At 40.4% G+C, this 19,333-nt stretch overlaps 1 protein-coding gene across 36 annotated transcripts in view; it reads left to right on the forward strand.

The window, feature by feature from the left end:
• Setd4 (SET domain containing 4) overlaps nucleotides 1-19,333 on the forward strand; it is a 102,787-nt gene that overhangs the window by 31,478 nt on the left and 51,976 nt on the right. For 22 of the 36 annotated variants that reach the window (XR_012447864.1, XR_012447862.1, XR_012447857.1 and 19 more), the window contains 9 exons: nucleotides 1,756-1,862; nucleotides 4,130-4,225; nucleotides 6,313-6,350; nucleotides 9,225-9,313; nucleotides 10,781-11,210; nucleotides 12,713-12,887; nucleotides 14,417-14,498; nucleotides 15,521-15,601; nucleotides 18,742-18,865. Coding sequence is in view for 25 of the 36 variants with exons in the window: in XM_074072696.1 (XP_073928797.1) it covers nucleotides 1,756-1,862; nucleotides 4,130-4,225; nucleotides 6,313-6,350; nucleotides 9,225-9,313; nucleotides 10,781-11,210; nucleotides 12,713-12,887; nucleotides 14,417-14,498; nucleotides 15,521-15,601; nucleotides 18,742-18,865 (1,222 nt within the window). In the remaining 11 variants the exon portion in view is untranslated. The other 14 variants (XM_074072704.1, XM_074072714.1, XM_074072713.1 and 11 more) reach the window with 9 other exon arrangements.

Below are 19,333 nucleotides of genomic sequence, written 5' to 3' on the forward strand. Positions count from 1 at the left end.
GTGCGTGTCCTGGTTGCTCGGGTAACGGGAGCGGGGGTCCGGCTGCGTCTGTTCCCAGTGGTCATTCTGTGTGAAGGACCCGGGTGGGGCAGCAGGGCCCACTAGGCGCCCTGTAGCCTCTGGTCCTCAGAGGTCAGCGCGTCGCGGACGACGCTCGGTCGCGGTCTGATGCGCCGGGCCGGACCGGACCGCGGGGGGCCTCGGGGGACCCTGCGAGCGACGACGGCGCTTCACCGGGTCCCGCGCCGTGCGGCCGTCACCGCGCGCCGGGGAAGCGCGGGCGGGATGGGGGCACCGGCGGCCGGGCGCCGAGGCGGGGAGCAGGCTCGCCATGCTGGCTGGTGGCGGGGACTGCCGTCGGAGGGGCGTGGCGTCCGGGAGCGTTTCCGCCCCGGGGCTTTCTGAAGAGTGGATTTATCGTTAAAATACGTATATATGCGTGCAAGTAATAGTCAAATGTCACCTTTGTACTCAGATAAAAATGTCTAGCCTAGGAGGACATCAAAGCAGTAGTAAAAGCCCTCTTTAGTATGTTTCAGATAAACTTTTTTAAAAAAATTTTTGGTGGTACTGGGGTTTGAACTCAGGACCTCATGCTTGCTAGGCAGGCACTCTGCCACTTGAGCCACGCCGCCAGCCCCAAATAAACTTTCGTAAATTTTTTTTATATTAAACATTAGACGTGTATGATGTCCTTAAAAGCAGACCAACAAGGAATGTGTGACTTCATAATGTTCTCTCTTTTATGTAATTTTACTTGGGGGGGTGTGTTGCTGGCGTTGGAACTCAGCCTACACCTTGAGCCACTCCTCCAACTCTTTGCGTTGGGTATTTTCAAGATAGGGTCTCGTGAACTATTTCCTCTTGCTGGCTTCAAACCTCAAGTCTCTTGATCTCTGTCTCCTGAGTAGCTAGGATTACAGGCGTGAGCCACCAGCTCCCGGTTTTTGACAGCTGGTGCCATTTTTTTTTTTTAAGCAGCACTGGGGTTTGAATTCAGGGTCTCAGTCTTGTGAGACAGGCACGCTACCACTTGAGCCACTCCATCAGCCCCGTAATTTTACTTTGGTATTTTTACATCTGAACATGTCTTACTAACGCCAGCATTAATTCCTGTTCTTATAAATAGCTCCGCTGTATTGCCTGTGTCATGCTCGTCTGTTTAATGGATTTCATTTTTATGCTTCTAAAGAAATACCATGTAGAAGCTAGTAGCCATTTGACATTTTTAAGGTCATTTTTTTGTGTGTTTGCTATCTTGGCTCTCATTTTCTTTCTAATCTGTTGCAAGCACCCCCATTTCATTTTATTTCATGATCCTGGTGTCTAAACCAGATGACTTTACAGTGACAGCGGGGTGTGGGGACTTATAACTTTCTTTCTCTTAAGGCGTCTTCGGTAATGGGAAAACTTCATAGCTACTATTTATAGTATATATTTTAAATTTAAGTTGATGCTTTAGTAAATGCTAAGATTATAATGTGAAAAATTACCAAAAATAAGTTCTTAATATCACTTATGAGATTTTTTATGATTAATTAGCATTCAGTAGGGCCTCAGAATTAAAAAATTTTTTTTGAGGTACTCACATAATGAGCACTGTGCTATTGCAGTGATCCTGATTTAGTTCTGGGTGTAAAGCTTTGATGTAGAGAAAGAAAAGTCTTTAGAGAAAGTTTACCAAAGTTTGTATACCAGAGGTACAAAGCTCAGTGATTATGGTAAACTAGAAAGTAAGAAATGCTTGTCATTTAGGATTGAACAGGTGCACAGAAACTACAACTTTAGTATGCAGAAGGGAAGAGGGAGAACCAGCAGAATCAGAAGGCGAAAACTCTTGAGAACTTCTGCATCAGGAGGAGGTATGGTACTGTTTTGTTTCTTTTGGTACCAGTGATGAAAAAAGAAAAATCCTTTGTTGATTGATGTCTGTTCATACACATAGCTTTTCTCAAAGGAACACGGACGGTGTTCAATCAGAATATTTCTAATGAGCACTCTTAATGGTGTTTCATGGTCTTTTAAACCCTATTGACAGGATGAATGTATTTAACTCATTGTGTCAGCTGTCTTCTTTGGGAATGACCCTCCGGTTTCTGTTTCTGATGATGACCTTTAGTTACCTGTAGGATGTTAATGTTTGGATATGAATTCTTCAGTTCTAATCCAGTATAGCCCATTCTGAATGAGATACAGTGTAGGTAATCAACCTATGAGAGGAAAGATGATTTTGGTTCACAGTTTTAGAGGTTTCAGTCCATGACAGGTTGACCCTGTTGCTTTTGGGCCTATAATAAGGAAGCATATCATTTTAGGGAGTGTGTGTTAGAGTATAGCAGTTCACCTCGTGGCCAGGACTTGATAGTGAGAGGGAGAGGCCAGGGTCTGTATTAGAATAGTTACTACAGCTTTCCTCTGGTCATATATAACATGTATCTCTGTGTCTTTGAGACTAAAATGTCCCCTGTAGACTGGATATATTTGGTCTTGTTTTTTATCCAGTCTAGCAAACTTGCTATTTTTCTTTATCCATTGACATTTAATGGTGTTATTGATGTAATTGGATTTACATCTATTACTTCTCATTTTCTACACTTCTTGTATTTTTTCTTTAGCATTTTCTTTTGCTTTAAGTTAATATTTTTTAGTGTTATGTTTTAATTTCTTAATTGTCTTCTCATTATGATTTTTGAATTATTTCCTTAGTGGTAGTTCTAGGACTTACCTTGTATATCTCCACTTGCTTAGAATCTATTTTAGTTTAGGTGTTAGCTTGGGCTGCCATAAAAAATGCTATGGACGGGGTGGCTTAAGCAATATGAGTGTATTTCTCAGAGTAGTTGAGTGGAGGAAATCTAAGATGCAGGTGCTTGCTGATTTGGTTCCTGATGAGAGTAGGCTGTTATTCTGGCTTGCAGCCACTGCATTATTTCCAGTTTGTTTACATGGTGGGGAATCTCTGACTCTACCTTGTTTTTGGGGGTGGGTTGCTGAGTATTGAACCCATGGCCTCATACATGCTAAGCACCTGCTGTACCACTGGAGCTACACCCTCAGTCCTCTCTCTCTTATAAGATCTTTAAGCCTATCATGAAAGGTCTACCCTCATGAACTCTTGTAATCCTAGTTAACCTCCCTCATGATATCCAAATATCATGATATTAGGGATGAGGACTTTAACCTATGAACTTTAGGAGGGTACAGACATTCAATCTAAAAGTCTCTTTCTCTCTCTCTCTCTCTTTCTCTCTCTCTCTCTCTCTATATATATATGTGTGTACAAACAAATAGGTATGTACATATATATATATTTGTTCCCAGTAATATTTTGTAGATTTTTTTGTGGTATTGGGGATTGAGCTCAGGGTCTGGTCTACCACTTGCGTCATGCCCCAGTCCAAATTTTTTGATGTATAGGGTTTATATAGAATTACTTAGATCTATCTCTTTAAAATTTCACATTTTGACACTATTGCAAATGATAGTACTTTTTAACTTTGAATGTTTGGTCATATATTGCTAGTATATAAAAATACAATTGATTTTTAAATAATTGACTTTGTATCCTACAACCTTGATGAACTTATTTTAGTAGAAAATCCGATTTGATTTTCTAGATAGGTATCATGTCTTCTGCGAATAAAAATTTTTATTTCAGTTTGATCCCTCTTATTTATTTGTCTTGCAGTTTAGTACTGGCTAAACTGCTACTATATTGTTGAATAAAAGTGGGGAGACCACATATCTTTATCTTGTTCCTGATCTTAGGAGATGAGCATTCCACTTTTCACTATTAGTTTGTCAGTTCTGTATTTTTTATTTTACACACACACACACACACACACACACACACACACACACACACACACACACACACTCTAGCTGAGGAATTTGTTCCTTTTATCATTCTGGATGCTGGACTTTGTCAAATGCTTTTCTGCATGTATTGAGATGATCATATGATTAATGGTTTTGATCTTTTAACTTATATTATTTGTATTTTCTATTAAAATTTATTCTCTTTTATGATGTGCCTGTCTGGTCCACTTCTTCAAACGTATACCTTTAAAATGGTGATCTGATGATACATTGATTTTCATCACCATGTGTTCTTTCCTTGCCTGATTAGTGAATGAGAGCCACAGGTCTGAATTTATAGAACTAAAGAAGTGGCTGAAAGAGAGGAAGTTTGAGGATAGAAACTTAACCCCTGCATATTTTCCAGGTAAGGGCTGGCATTCAGCTGTCCTGACCAGTCTCAGATCAGAGCCAGGTGGGAGGTAGGGGCAATTTCTGTGATGGACAGTGGTCTTTCTGCAAGTGCCTCTATTGCTGTGTGTTGGACTTCCTGCCTTGGGGATGAAGGAATTTGTACACTTTGCTGTACAAATAAATGAAAGTGATGAAATAAAATTAAATTTGATAAAGAAGATGGATCAAGCCATGAATAAGGGTAAAAGTTGAAAGATACACTTATATAATCTTACACATTTGTCAGAGGTAAGCTACAAATTTGACTTTTATCTCAAAGAGCCCATAAAATTCATAGGACCAGTGAGCTGAATTTTAGTGTTATATAAATTAAGTTGTCTACTCATCAGAAATGAGATTTCCCTACAGCCTCTATCTGAAGGAAATGCCTTCACTTGGTCTTCAATAGAAACACATTTATGTAGTATGGTGATTGGTGTCAACAACATCCCCGAGGTGGCTTCGTAGGATTTCTCAAATCATGCAGGCTGATGGGATTATCCTAGGCTCCAGTGAGTCAGAATAGTTGGTTGAGAGCCACTCCAACCCACATGTTGAGGTGCTTGCTTTTTGGAATACTATGGCTTTAGGAGAGGAACCCTTAGGGAGGCCTCAGCAAACACTTCCTCATCTGGTTTTGCATCTGTGCCTTGCCTGTATCAGAGAAGGAGCTCTGTGAGTGGCCATTTAATCCCAGAACTAGAGGCTTCCACAGTCAGCTGAACTCAGGTAGATTAACATTTTCTTTTGGAAACTGAAGAGCTTACTGTGTATGGAGGTTAGATTGACATTTTCTTCCGAAACATTATGTGGCAGGAGTTGGTAAATTTGGTTGTGGTTGTGTGCTTCTGTATAATGCCACCCCGCTCTGCCCACACGTGGGCTGAAAGCAACCACAGAGTGGACCAAGATGATCTTCAAAATGACTTGGGGTTTGTGTGGCACAGAGATAGTTGTTCAATTGCACCCTGAAGTTGTGTGTCACAGGGCAGCCTGCAGACATTTTGCCCAAAACTTTGAGCATATGCCACTGAATGATACCTCTTGCCATTACAGTGATCATTCAGGTTCCTGTTAGGTAATTTAACTTGGAACAAATGAACTTCTCTTATGTCTTCCTCAATAAATGATTTCTCATGTGTATCTCTGGCTGAGTGAGACAATGTGTATAGTTATTTCGTGTGAGTCAGTTATACATGGTGACTTTGGATTAATTGGTTGACTTGAGCTTTAGTAGCAGAGAGAGTAGCTTTCTAAAACAAAGTTTTATTGGTAATTGCAGAACATTGCAGTGCTGAGTAGTAGTGCTGTAGTGAATTGTGGGTATGTTCTGGAAGACAATGATTTTAAAGGTACAATAAGGAAGGCTACCTAAGTTGTTTTGAAACAATTATCCATGCCACCAGGATCAGTAACAAGGGCAGCATCAGCCCAAGGTTGAGGAGATGATTGCTGGGTAGGCATTCTCATGGAAGTATTTTTGTGTAAGGTGGTGGTTTGTGCAGCATATAATTTTGTGGTAGTTCCTGTTATAAGACAGTCAAGCACGAGACCCTGCCTTCATGGCCTTCTCTGGCTCCATTAATCAGGGTTTGACATAAGTGACTCCATTTTGTTCTGAAAACTTTTACAGAGCCATCTTCTATTATGACCTTTCCTGGTTTATGATTGTGATCATACTGTCAGCCACAAAGAGAATGCTTAACTTTGTGTTTTCATGTGTCAAAAATGATCAATAGAACCACTCTCCTAGGTTATACTGAATGGACATCTTTTTACCAGTTGATTAAGAGAAAATAGTGTCAATTTTGCTGCACCTAAGGCCTTTATGTTTCAACCTTAAAACTTACTTTGCTCTTGAAGAAGTATAAACCCACAAAGAAGTCAGGACACTTTCCAGAATAGCTTCCTGACCCTGCCTGTCCTGGAAATCAAAGGCTGTGAGATACCAGCTTCAAGTTTGTATGCTTTGGAAGTTCATTCACATGTTTTATTCAAAAGGTGCTCTTTAGGACCTTGAAAGTGTGGTAGGATTTACTGTTTCTCTGTTTGCTTTCCTAGGAACAGGAAGAGGGCTGATGAGCAAAACATCCCTGCGGGTGAGAACTTTTCTATCTTTGAAGCTCCATGTAGATTGTGGTGCTTTGCTTTTGTGGTGCAAATCAAGTGAATTAAGTGTACTTCACACATACAGGCATTTCTCTTATTCGTCTTATTGGTATGTTTGGGATGGTATCAAGGAAGATTAAGTTTGCTGCATATAAAGAACACACATCTAAGCCACAGTGCTGGAAGAGCATGGAGTTTGTTTTGCTGTCATTTAAACAAATGTGGAGGGGTAAAATTGATCTGGTGGGGCACTCCATAGCTGTGAGAGGCCTGGCTCCTTCTAGGTCTGTCAGTTCCTATGCCTTCCTAAGTATCTTGGAGCTTGAGCAGCAGGAAGGATCTAAGGGGAGAGGAAAGGCAGACTTCCTCCCTTTTAGGAAGGTCCGGTCCCTATCTCTGTCAGCAGGAGACGTGCATGGCCCACTAGCTGCAAGGGCAGGAGAGGTGCGCTGTTCTTTTCTTGTGCCCTCCCCTGGGACTCTCAGATCATATGTTACTGGGTCAAGGGAGCTGCTCTTGTCTGTGAGGCTGTGTGAAGTGTGGGAAAGAGTATGAGCAGGCGGGGGAGGAGGCCTCAGAGTCCACCTCAGGTTTGCTTCTCACTGTCTTTGGGACTCAGAGAGACACTCTAATCCTCACTTGGAAAATGAGGTGAATGACATAGATGATATCTAGGGTCCTTTTTAGTGATTTTCCTATGCTTTTTAAAATATTATCTAATGTACAATTTTCTCTAAAGTTAGTAATGTTTATTTTGAAATTGTTTAAATACTAAAGCAGATACCTTAAAAGCAACTGAGGCCAATAGGAGAAGGGGACCAGGAACTAGAGAAAAGGTTAGATGAAGAATAATTAACCTAGAAGGTAACGCACATGCACAGGAAATCAATGCGAGTCAACTCCCTGTATAGCTATCCTTATCTCAACCAGCAAAAACCCTTGTTCCTTCCTATTATTGCTTATACTCTCTCTACAACAAAATTAGAGATAAGGGCAAAATAGTTTCTGCCGGATATCGAGGGGGTGGGGGGGAGAGGGAGGGGGCCGGGTGGGTGGTAAGGGAGGGGGTGAGGGGGAGGGGAGTGAAATGACCCAAACATTGTATGCACATATGAATAAAAAAATTGTTTCAATATTAAACATAGATAAAGAATTACTATTTTTGTGCTGATTTTTGAGCCCAGGGTATCACCCATGCAAGCACATGCTGTACCACCAAGCTTTACTCCTAGCATCTAAGTTTATTCTTAATTCCTTAATTTGTTTAAATCTTCTCTGTTCATGTGGTTAGTGAAAGGGCTGTCACTTTTCAGTGTTGTAATTTTGTAATGTTATATTTTTATTACTTGAAATTTTTCATTTTGGTAAAATATATACAACTTAAAATTTACCATTTTAGCCGTTTTAAGTGTATAGTTCCATGGTGTGCCTCATGTTGGTGTACAATATTTCTGTTTTTTGGAGAAGGTATAATTGAGTATATTTTGAAGCACATTTGGAAAACAGAAATACACAGCAGTATCTATAGCTTTGTTTAAATCAAATTATAATTGGCATATTTTTCACATGTTCTTCCAAATGTAGCTTTTTAATAAACTTTATTGAAAATAGAGATATATTTTGTATGTAGAGATATGCATAGATCTGAAGTAATTGTTTGATGTATTTTTTCCTAAAGAGGTATATCCCAATCAAGATATAGTGTGTTTTGCCAAATGGCTATTTTATTTTAATAAGACAGTCATGGGATGTCAGAGATGGAAGAGTCTCCTTAATGTTCCACCCAGCTTAATCTTGCTATTTACAGATTCAGAAACTAGAATTTGAAACCTGGTGATGTTTGACTAAAATTTTCTGTCCCATTAGGTGCCAGTTAAAATGAAAGCAGGATCTCACATCCTTCTTAGTGCTGTATTTGGTATCTATTACTGGTATAATACTGTTGTCTTGTGCCTATTTACATCTTAGTTTTTCTTTCTATGATTCCAACTCAGTAGGAGCAAGTGAAAGTTAACTTGTGCACACGGTAGAATTAGATCCTTACAATGGTGGGTCCATTGCCTGTTTTGAAGCCCAGGATAGGCCGCTGCCTGGTCACTGGATTTCACTGAATACACACACACACACACACACACACACACACACACACACGTGACACACGCACACACGCACACATGCACATACACATTTTTTTTCTGAGACAGGGTCTCACAGTGTATCTCAGGTTGGTTTTGAACTTGTGATCCTCTTGCCTCAGCTTCCTGAGTGCTAAGAATATGTGTCTACCACCACCCGACATAAATGTTTTTTTGTTTTGTTTGTTTTTTGGTGGTATTGGGGTTTGAACTCAGGATCTTGTGCTTGCAAGGCACGTGTTTTACTACACGAACCATTCTCCAGCCCAACTAAAAGTTTTTTGAAGAGACAGTGTATGGCTGGTGCCGACCTCCTGGGCTCAACTCCCACCAGGACTGTAGAGGATGACACTGTAGTGCAGCTTCATGGGATAGAGTTTTTTTGGGTGATTTCTCTTGATAGCACTATTTCCTCATATAAGAAAGTGAAATAAACATGATTTGAGCAGTGAAAGGTTCCTACATTCCCTTCTGGTGCAAGGTTGACAGGTGGGCAACAGGACCTTTGCTTCCTGTTGTGGTTGCAGCACCTGGTGCTTCAGCAGCTTGGGCTGCGTCTGCTGACTGAGGGAATTGGCAGCAAGGCTGCTGATCAGCTCATTCGTGGATAGCATTTGGGTTATGGACGTTCTTGGTAGATGATGGTGGGATCAAGAGAGTTATGAAACTCACTCTCACAGGTCCTTGCCAAAGCATGAGCATCTTAAACTTTACTTTCTCTTTGTCCAGGAGGGACAGATGATTATTTCGTTGCCTGAGAGTTGCCTGCTTACCACGGACACAGTGATTCAAAGCTACTTAGGGCCGTACATTACAAAGTAAGTGATCATACCATGTGCATCTGGTGCCAGTGCCTCTCCTTGAAAGCCTCTGCCCTTGGCAAACATGTGGAACATGGCACAGTTTATAAGGATCCAGCTCTGTGTCTAGCTAAGAAATACCTGAAATGATAAGGTTTATTCTCTTCCAGGAAGTTTGTTCTTAATTCATTGCAAACTCATTTTTAAGGCTTTCAACTGGCTGCCTGTGATTTGGATGTGAGTCCTGAACCTCACTTGCTAGGGAATGAAGATGAAATGCCACACTATATGTAAATTACAGCTGAGTGTCTTGACTCATGGTAGCCTGTTTTCTTCTGTCATAGTAGGTCTTGGTGGTGGTATTCAGTTCTTTTAGTTTTACCATGTGGTACTTGCCTGAATTCTTCTTCAGCTGTTGGGGAAGTATGGTATCGTGAAAGAATTAGTTTTATTTAGGCAAAAAGAGGGCAGATGTGTTGAGACCTAGTTTCTGGCTTGTGTTGTGGTAGCCTTTGTTTTGGGGCACCCCTAATGAGAGTAAGATCCTTAGCAGAAGACATTTCCAAATTCTGAGGGTTGAGTGATTATGCTGTTTCTGAACCCAGTGTAAGCTTTGTAATTCCTACCCCTTGACAGCTTTATAGGCCTAAGTGGAAGCAAAGATGCTCTCAGGGTTATATTTTTTGAATTCTGAAATTTTGAGTAGAGTGTATGACAATGAGAAATGTTAATGATGAATTTTTCTGTGTATTTTTTGCCACATGGGATAATATTTTGGTAATTATTCAAAACAAAATTATGTAATATTCAGTTGAGCCCATAGGTTTAGGAATAAAAGCTTGAGAACTGCCACAAGTATGTAGTGAGCACATATAATTTCCAGCCCAGATTATTACTGGCTGGTAGAGCTTTCAGCCATGACAAAGATGTTTTGTTTTGCATTGTCCAGTACTGGACGTAGTCAGTAGCCAGAAATGCCCATTGAGTAATTGGGATGTGGCTTGTGTTTCTAAAACATAGAATTTTAAGTATTATTTAATTGTAAATAGTTAAGGTTTAAATAACAACACATGCCCAGTGGTTAGTGTGTTAGATGGTGTAGCTCTAGGTCTTGCAGCAGTTTTTCCCACCATATTTTATACCCTTAGGAGGACAAACAAATGGGCTTATGGTAGAGGCTTTTAAACAGGAGAAACAAGTTGGAAGCAAAGATTTTTTTTGTAAAAAGGAATCCCTTATAAGCAATCATGGCAGTTGCATTAGTGAGTTAGCTTTTCTGACATGAATATGTGGCTTGTCACACCTGTATTGGGTTGGTTCCAGAGAAGAAAAGCTGTAGGAAGGGAGTAGCCCTTTGTGTACAGTAAGTAAACTTAGAGTGTGATGACAGTTTGAGCACAATCCCTTTGACAGCAAAAGAAAGCACTGAGCTTATTCTGCGCTTTAAATAAAAGTTATGTCTTCAATCTCTTCTCATTTTACAAGGTGGATGCCTCCTCCGTCTCCTCTGCTGGCTCTGTGTACCTTTTTGGTTTCAGAAAAGCATGCTGGGGACCAGTCTCTTTGGAAGCCTTACCTGGACATTTTACCCAAGTCATACACCTGCCCTGTCTGTTTGGAGCCAGAAGTGGTGGATGTTCTTCCCCAACCTTTAAAAGCAAAGGCCAAAGAGCAGAGAGCGCGTGTGCAGGAGTTCTTTGCTTCCTCCAGAGACTTTTTCTCTTTCCTGCAGCCTCTGTTTGTGGAGGCCATTGACAGCATCTTCAGCTACAGTGCCTTCCTGTGGGCCTGGTGCACTGTCAACACCAGAGCTGTGTACCTGAGGCCCAGGTGGAGGGAATGCCTTTCAGCAGAGCCAGACACCTGTGCACTTGCTCCATACTTAGATCTGCTGAATCACAGCCCTCACATCCAGGTGAAAAGCTGGGGACACATGTTCTCCTTCCATAGGAAGATTCAGTACTTACAGTCTGGGACTTTGAATAGTGACCCATATGGAGGTGTTTAGCTAGGTCAAGTGAATTTGTTAGACCAACCTGCCTCCAGTCTACTCTGGTCTTTGTTTTGGACCCCAGGGTTATGCCCGTTGTCATTGCAGGCATAGTGTTCCTATGCTGTATCTCAGCTCAGCTCTCAAGGCTTGGAGAACACTGTGGTATTTCCCTGTGCTGAATCCATTTTTCCAGCAACCTTGCTGGGGGCTCCTACTTCTTCCAGCTACTCTCCTTTCCTGTTCCATCCTTTTTACACTTGCTGGCATAGCTATCAGAGTGTTTATCTTTGCTCTGATTAGTCATTGATATGCTCCTCCCTGACTAAGCTCTGATGTCTTTGAGGTTGGGGACATTGTCTTTTTCATCTTCATAACCCCAGAGCTCAGACCACAGCCTGGCCATGCTTGGTTTTCAATACATGTTTATTGAATGGAAATGTTTCAGAATGGTTGTGGAGAAAGGATCTGATAAATCATGAAGGAATTGTGCTTTGAAAGAGAGTCACTGCTGTCCTCTTCCCATGTAGCTATCCATAGGCGATGAGTGTGTCTGCAGGGCATGCTGGGGTACAGGACTGGGTTGGGGGGGCAGAGAAGACTCCGTGTGACTACTCAACTATAACCCATTTGGGATACACTGGGATGGGACCAGTGCCTGTGCTGTCCCCATGCGTGACGTGCCACCCTGAGAAGATGGATGCCACCTTGTTTGTCTACATGATGTGAGAGAAGAGGTCAGCAAGGTCCTGCTTTGTCTCCTCCTACCTAGGACAATTGATCTGTGTGTAATGACTGTTACTTTTATAGACAGCCTGAATCACAGGAGCCTGAGGTTATTCGAGTGTTTCTGCAGTTGATGTTTCTGAATAAAGGCAAGGGTGTGTGGCACCATAAGATGCTGGACACAGACTCAGCACCCAGCAGCCTGACTTATTTTTATTAGGACTCTTGCTGTATTTATACTTGAAACCAGTGATTTTATAGATTTCTATAGGAAGACCACAAACTATAGCCTATGTGTGAGTGATCCAAGGGTCCTGAGCTGAGAACAGTTTTAGTAGTTTTTAAACATTGTCAAAACAAAACACTTGAAACAGTATTGGACTTGGGTATTGTAAAATGTTTATTTTTTGGCTCTTTATAGCTAAAGCTTGTTGGCACTACCCTGTCCTTTTCTCTAGTTAGTGCAAACCAACTCCTTAATCAATGTTCTCTGAACCCAGGGCCTGGCTCCCTACCTCACCGATGGGGTGAGGTTGAGGTGAAGGGAACACACTCAAGTACAGAAGTAGCTTTTCCCCCATCTGTTGTTGAGTTCATTGCTTAGGGTTTGACAGCTATATCTCACCTAAGTTAATACTATAACCTAATTATTTTTAGTTTCAAACTGTAACGAAAACTGTCTTAACAATTTTCCATTGTAGGTAAAAGCAGCATTTAATAAGGAAACTGGCTGTTATGAAATCAGAGCAGCTTCACGTTGTAGAAAACATGAGCAGGTGTTCATCTGCTATGGCCCCCATGATAACCAGCGGTTGCTTCTGGAGTATGGCTTTGTTTCCCTCCATAATCCTCATGCCTGTGTGTATGTCTCAACAGGTTGGAATCACCTTTCTTCTCTTTGTGAATATGGTATAATTTTTTTCCTACATGGAGATGTGGTTATTTTCCGTTTTAATAAAAGTAGCAAAACCTTAAAACATACATGCATAACATTTATTTTATCTCAGGTAGAACTGACTTGGCTCTTACTGACTGTGTAATTTCAATGCAGAAGTGAGAACAGCAAAGCTTGATTGATATGGAGGGTAAGAAGACCTGAGAAGGGTTTTATTGAACTATATGAGGAAGCTAGACTGGAGGAAAAGGAAAACAGCTTTATACCTAGAGAATTAATAGAGGGGGGAGGTAAGAGAAATGCTTATATTGAGACATTGTCACTGGCACTGAATATAGGTTAGGATTACAGAGACATGAATAATGTATCTATTAAGTACCTACTGTGTTAAGACTCTGTATGAGCACGGAGATAAATCTATTATGTGATCCTCCTTTTTTGGAGTTTGATGCCGTAATGAAACTTTGATGTCAATCATGTTGTGTGATCTATTAAGTATCTTCACTGATACTACCAGTTTAAAGTAAAAATGTAGTCATTAAATTCATGGTGTGAAAATTCCAAATTGAGTACTAAAAACAATGCATAGAAGACTGATTCCCGCTCCCTGACCATAAAGCAGTAGAGAAGCAGTTTTGGAAGCCACAAAGAAATGGCTAGAGATTTCCCCACCAGAGGTATATGTGTAAGCACAAATGAATATAAAAACTTGGTCAAGGTGATACTACCCCATCCTGGAGGCAGAATAATAATCACAGTTCTAAGAATAAAAGTGAAAACTGGAGTTGGTAGAGAGTTTTAAAAACTAGCTTTGAGATAGGCTTCATACTTTAGTATCCTGATCATTTTAGTATTGATAGCTTTGTAATACTAGTACTCAAATAAACTGGTTTGAACCAAGATTAGTTATTTGTGCATTTAAAAGATGGAGTAGGTCCTGGGGGTTTAACTAGGTGGTAGAGCAGTTGCCTAGTATGCCAAGTGTTGAAGTTGTCAATACTTCAAAAAGAAGAAGAAAGAAAGGAAAGAAAAATCCTTTCCTACCCTATTTCATATAACTATCAGTTTTTGCATATTCACTTTAATTTTTTTGTGATTACAAACATTAATGTTCAGACAGATTGGATTCTGGGTTTTAATACTATGTATTATAAACCCTTTCCCTCTTGTTTTTACAGAGCCTGTTATTTTGTGGATTATAGTTTTCCAACACTTGCTCTAATATTTTAATTACCTGGTTTTGCCAGTTCATTGACTTGGTGACAGCTTGAGCTGAACTTGGGGATGTTTTGTCCTCCAGACTTGGAATTTTGTAAGCTTTTCAGGGAGCGACTAATAATCTCAGAGAATTGGACTTGAAGAAGAGACTTCCGTTGTGTGAATTAAAAGAAACTGTTTAAACATGTCCTGATTATTCATGGGGAAGAAAGTGAGATGAGAAGGAAGAGGTGATTTATTCTGAATTGTACCCTTAATCTGTTTGATTTTGTTCTTCTTTTTTTAAATGTAGAAATGCTTGTTAAATATCTTCCACAAACAGATAAACAGATGAACAAAAAGATTTCCATTTTAAAGGATCATGGTTTTATAGAGTGAGTGTTTTTTTTTCCTCTTGAAATTTTTCCTGCAGAAGCTGGGGTTGGTGGCACATGCTTATAGCCTATAATCCAACTACTGAGGAGTCAGATGCAGGAGAATTAGGAGTTCAAGGCCAGCCCAGGCAAAAATTAGCCAGACCCTGTCTCCAATAGAAAATGCAAACAAAGGACTGAGGGTGTGGCTCAGTATTGCAAAAAAAAAAAGAAAATGGGTTAGGGTTTCCATAAGTCAGAGATACCTCCTGAGCACGTAAGTTCTGCTGACAGGTAAGAAAGCACTTACTGTGAGTAATAAAATTGTGCTCAGTATGTTTTGGAGCTTCAAGAAGTGTGAGACACTTTGAAGACATGTGTTTGGGAACATAAGATAGGAGCTTTATTTTAAATTACTGTGTCCAGAGAGAGCCCAGTATGTATTGATTGGAGGCCCAGAGTGAGTTTGTCTTCACTATCTGGTCACACGGGATGGCATTGGGGTATTGAAGGCTAGGCTGGCCCTTAGGTGAACCTGTCACCTGGCATCATGATATAGGGTCTTGGGTAGGTACAGGCTTTTGGGATTCCAGTCAAATGAGATAGACATAGCTCACTCTGTCCCTTACCTTTTTTTTTCTTTTCTGACTGAAACCAGGTTTTAAATAATCCAGCAACAGTGTGCGAGCAATCTGGGGTAGGAGTGCCCATTTGTTTGATCCCCAGAATACACAAATTCTTCCTAGTTTACCTCACTGTGAATTATGTTTCATGTCCTCTTACTGTCATCTTCTCAACCAAGTCCAGCCTCTTACTGAAATTGGAAATAGTTTTTTACTTTAGAAAAAACAAACAGAATTTTGTATTACTTAGACTTTATTCTTAAGTATTTGTAGAGGTATTTTTTTCTTCTCTGTTTGACAAAGAAGGTTATGTAATGTTTTGTGGCATCAATTAAAAAAAGTTTCACCTTTCAGGCATTTGTGATGGTGTTATGAAATAATGAAATGACAGATTTGTCATTTTTGTTTTTTCTTCTTTAGAAATTTGACATTTGGATGGGATGGACCATCTTGGAGGCTACTCACAGCTCTTAAGTTGTTATGTCTGGAAACTGAAAAATTGTAAGTTCCACATATGTTCATCTGAAGCTGTAGCAACAATCTGGACATAAGTTTGGGTGTGTTTTACTTCTATGTCCTGACCTTTTCTGGAATTCTGTTTGTAGGTTCATAATCAGGATATATGCTCTGGGAATTTTTCAGTCTCTACTCAGATTTTTTTCCCCTGGTGACCTGGTCCTTATTGTTCAGGGTAAATACCTTTTAAAAATGGGATCGTTGGCACTGTTCAGGGCATGTGTCTGAGTAGATAGGTTTTCCTAGGAGCAAGTAGAGCTCCTAAACCAGGTCCCTCTGGTCTTGTCCTGGGGCAGGTATAAAAGCCCTGCTGAAGGAGACCCTAGAACTTTCCAATGAGAAAGCAGGTAGAAGAACCTCTAGAGTGGATGAATATTCAGGCCTCTTAATATTCTTGGTGAGCCATTAGTCCCCCTTTTCTGTGGCTGGCTGTTAGCACATATTGCTGTGGGTTCCTCCAGCCTGGCCCTGGTTAGGAGAGCAACCATCTTGCTGCTGTCCAGTATGGTAGAAGGACTTCCTTAAGATTGTGAGGCCCAGCCCCCATCATTGGGAGGATTAAATGAGGTAATGCTTAGAAGTAGCCCTGAGCACAGTGTGTGCAAGTAGTCTGGTGACTCAGTGATGTGTGTGTGTTGTTCATAATATGACTTACTTCTTTTACTGTAGGAACTTGGGAAGTAACAGTTTTCCCTGTTCTCAACAACAGAAATGCAGTTGGCTTTTGGATAATGTAGTTTTGTACTCTGTACGTGCACTGCTGGATTTTTTTTTTGTCACAGTTTGAGAAAACATGAAGATGAACCAAATAGTCTAGAAGTATTGAAAAATTTAAGAAAATATTAGGTGTATCATAAAGGCATAAAATATGTATAGATAGTAGTCTATTATTTGCCTTATAGCATATGCAAAATTTATTATAAAAATGTATAATTTATAAAAAGTTTTGCATACCCTTTCAGAAGGTCGATGCTACCATTCACAGTCAAGAGACATTAAACAAATATAAAGATAAGTATTACTTTACAACTAAAGGCTTAACTGTAGTACATAATGTACTGCTATAATAACTCTGTAGCCATCTTCTAAGATTCTTCTGAGAATTGTAGGTGCTTAAAATGCCAGGTAAGGCTGATTATCTCCCCCTGAGCCATTGTCTCTAGGAACCTGGGAAATGCAGTAAAAAGCATTTGCCCTGGCTCTCTTGTTTTTCACTGTGTTTCACACATAACATGGAAAATATTTATTAATGAACTACACTGTTTATGTCAATCTCAAGGCTCCAAGTGGATAGGATATTGTTAGTCACTGAGTTTTTGGGGGAGTCAAAAGCTATGCTTAGATTTTCAACTGTATGGAGGGTTGGTCAGTGCCCCCCAATGCTGAGTTGTTCAGGGCTCAACTGTAGAAATGTTCACTCTCAGCAGATGAGTGTTTTGATCTTACAGACTTGTGAGTTCTGAAACAGATATGTGTCCTTCTTATCGTTCACTAGAAAACTCAGGCAAATTTGTGGTTCAAATGATCAGCATGTGACTTACACAGTCTTTCCTGGATGTGTCTAATCTTTTCTCCTCTCACTTTTCTTTGTCTTGGTCTCCCCATTTATTCATCTTACATTTCATTTTATTTTTTTTTTTGGATGGGTGGAATTGGGGTTTAAACTCAGGCCTTTGCACTTGCAAAGCAGGTGCTGTACCGCTTGATCCATACCTCCCGTTCATTTTTTCTCTGTGGTTATTTTTGGAGATGGTAGCTCTTGAACTATATGCCCTAGCTGGCTTCAGAACTGCAATCCTCCTAATCTCAGCCTCCTAAGTAGCCAGAATTAGAGAGATGAGCCATTGGCACCTGGCTCATTTTATTTTGTATGGACCCATGCAGGCATCTTTACATCCCTGTGGGAACAAGGTGTGTTTGAGTCCTTTTCAAGCACTCCAGTCTAAAATTAAGTAAAGCAGCTCGTTGTTTCTCAGAGGTTATCCCTAGGGCTCTTTCTTCCCTTTGAGCCACGTCTAACTGTGTGAGTGGTGGCAGGAACAGCCTGAGGTTGGGATTCTGCTGATAGTTGTTTGCATGCCATTTCTCCCTCATTAGCTTTGTCTCTCAGGCTGAGGTCTCCAACTTTCCCGTTCTCATTTTCTTTGAGTCTAACGTGGGGATAGCAATGCTTTCGCTGTGAGTAATTGTGAAGATTAAATTAGATAATGGTTGTGAGTGAAACACTGTGCCAGCCACATGGTAATGTTCTGCTTTCTTTCATGAGAGCTAATCTGTTCCTGAGGTTTCATTCATGTCTCTGACCCTGAAGTCTTTTTAAGTCTGTTCTCTATTGTGTCCTGCCAGATGTTGGGAATTCTTGACTGGCTTGTGTTTACTTCCACTCCTGTGTTGCAGTGGCAATCTTACCTTCTCTTCTGTGGCCCTCCTTCTTTCTGGCTCAGAGTCCTGCTTTGGCTCCCTGGTGTCTTTTCTAACACATCTACACTCTTCTACCTACAAAAAGTGGCCTCACCTGACACTGGAGTTCCACATATCCTCCCAAGCTGGATGGTGTAGAAGTGGAGTGAGCTCATGTAGAGAGAGGCTTAGACTGTCAGCTCCTCCTTTCTTATGTAAAGCATTTTTCTTTGTGAAATGTGTTCCAGGTTGTCACTTTTATTTATTTATTTGTTTTTTGGTGGTGGTGGGGTTTGAAGTCTGGGCTTGAGCCACACCACCATCCAGGTTGCCGTCTTTTAGGAAAGATTGTCATCTGAAGTGAAGGAAACTCCGGTGCCTGAGCTGCTGGTGCCTCTGGCGTGGGCTTTGTGCCTGTCTCTTCCTTCCTCTTTTGCTTTATTCCCCTGGCTGCCAGGTTTGACTCCAGTTACAGGCTTGCAATGACAATAAAACTCATTTCACTGCAAAGAGTAATCAATTCCCTTTTTTTTTTTTAATTGAGTTAACTCCTATATTCCTTGTTGCTTCCACGTAGGAGCAGCAAATGCTATGGAAGTTTTAGGGAGTCTGCTTGTGGAATGAGTTCATTGTACTTCTGGAATAATAGAGGAGTTTGTGTCTGTAGTCTTTGTTTTTCAAGAGTCTGCAGACATTCTGGATCTTATTGGATGTTTTGGTTCTAGTATGTGCTGGAAGAGAGTACTTCTTGGAGAAGTAATTTCAGATACAAATGAGAAGACAAGTTTGGACCTAGCCCAGAAAATATGCAATTATTTCATAGAGGAGACTTCTGCTGTGCTTCAAAAGGTTTGTTTCTAGAATATTACATCTTTTTCTATGAAGTTCCTTTATGTGTTGTTAGGGGTAATGCAGTTATGAGTACTATTTAGTAACTTAATAAATGATGTTGTTGTAATCTATCACTAACTGTCTTGAAATACCTACACCTTTAAAGGTTTCTTCTTTTTACTTATAAGTGAAAATAGTGTATGTTTATTGCGTACATTGTAATGTGTTGCTATATGTATGTATATACATATAGATGTCGTGGAATGGTTTAGCTATCATATGCATTACCTCTTATACTTTATTTTTGTTGTGAGAACCTTTCAAATCTACTTAGCAATTTTTAAGTGTATATTATGCATATTGTTATTTACTGTAGTCATCATGGTATAATAGATCTCTTGAACTTGTTCTTCCTTGTGTCATTTGGACAACATCTCCCTAATCCCTTCTCCGTCCCCAGTTCTGGTAGCACCATTCTGTGCTCTG

Source organism: Castor canadensis, chromosome 5, assembly GCF_047511655.1.
Source record: "Castor canadensis chromosome 5, mCasCan1.hap1v2, whole genome shotgun sequence".
Classification (NCBI taxonomy): Eukaryota; Metazoa; Chordata; class Mammalia; order Rodentia; family Castoridae; genus Castor; species Castor canadensis.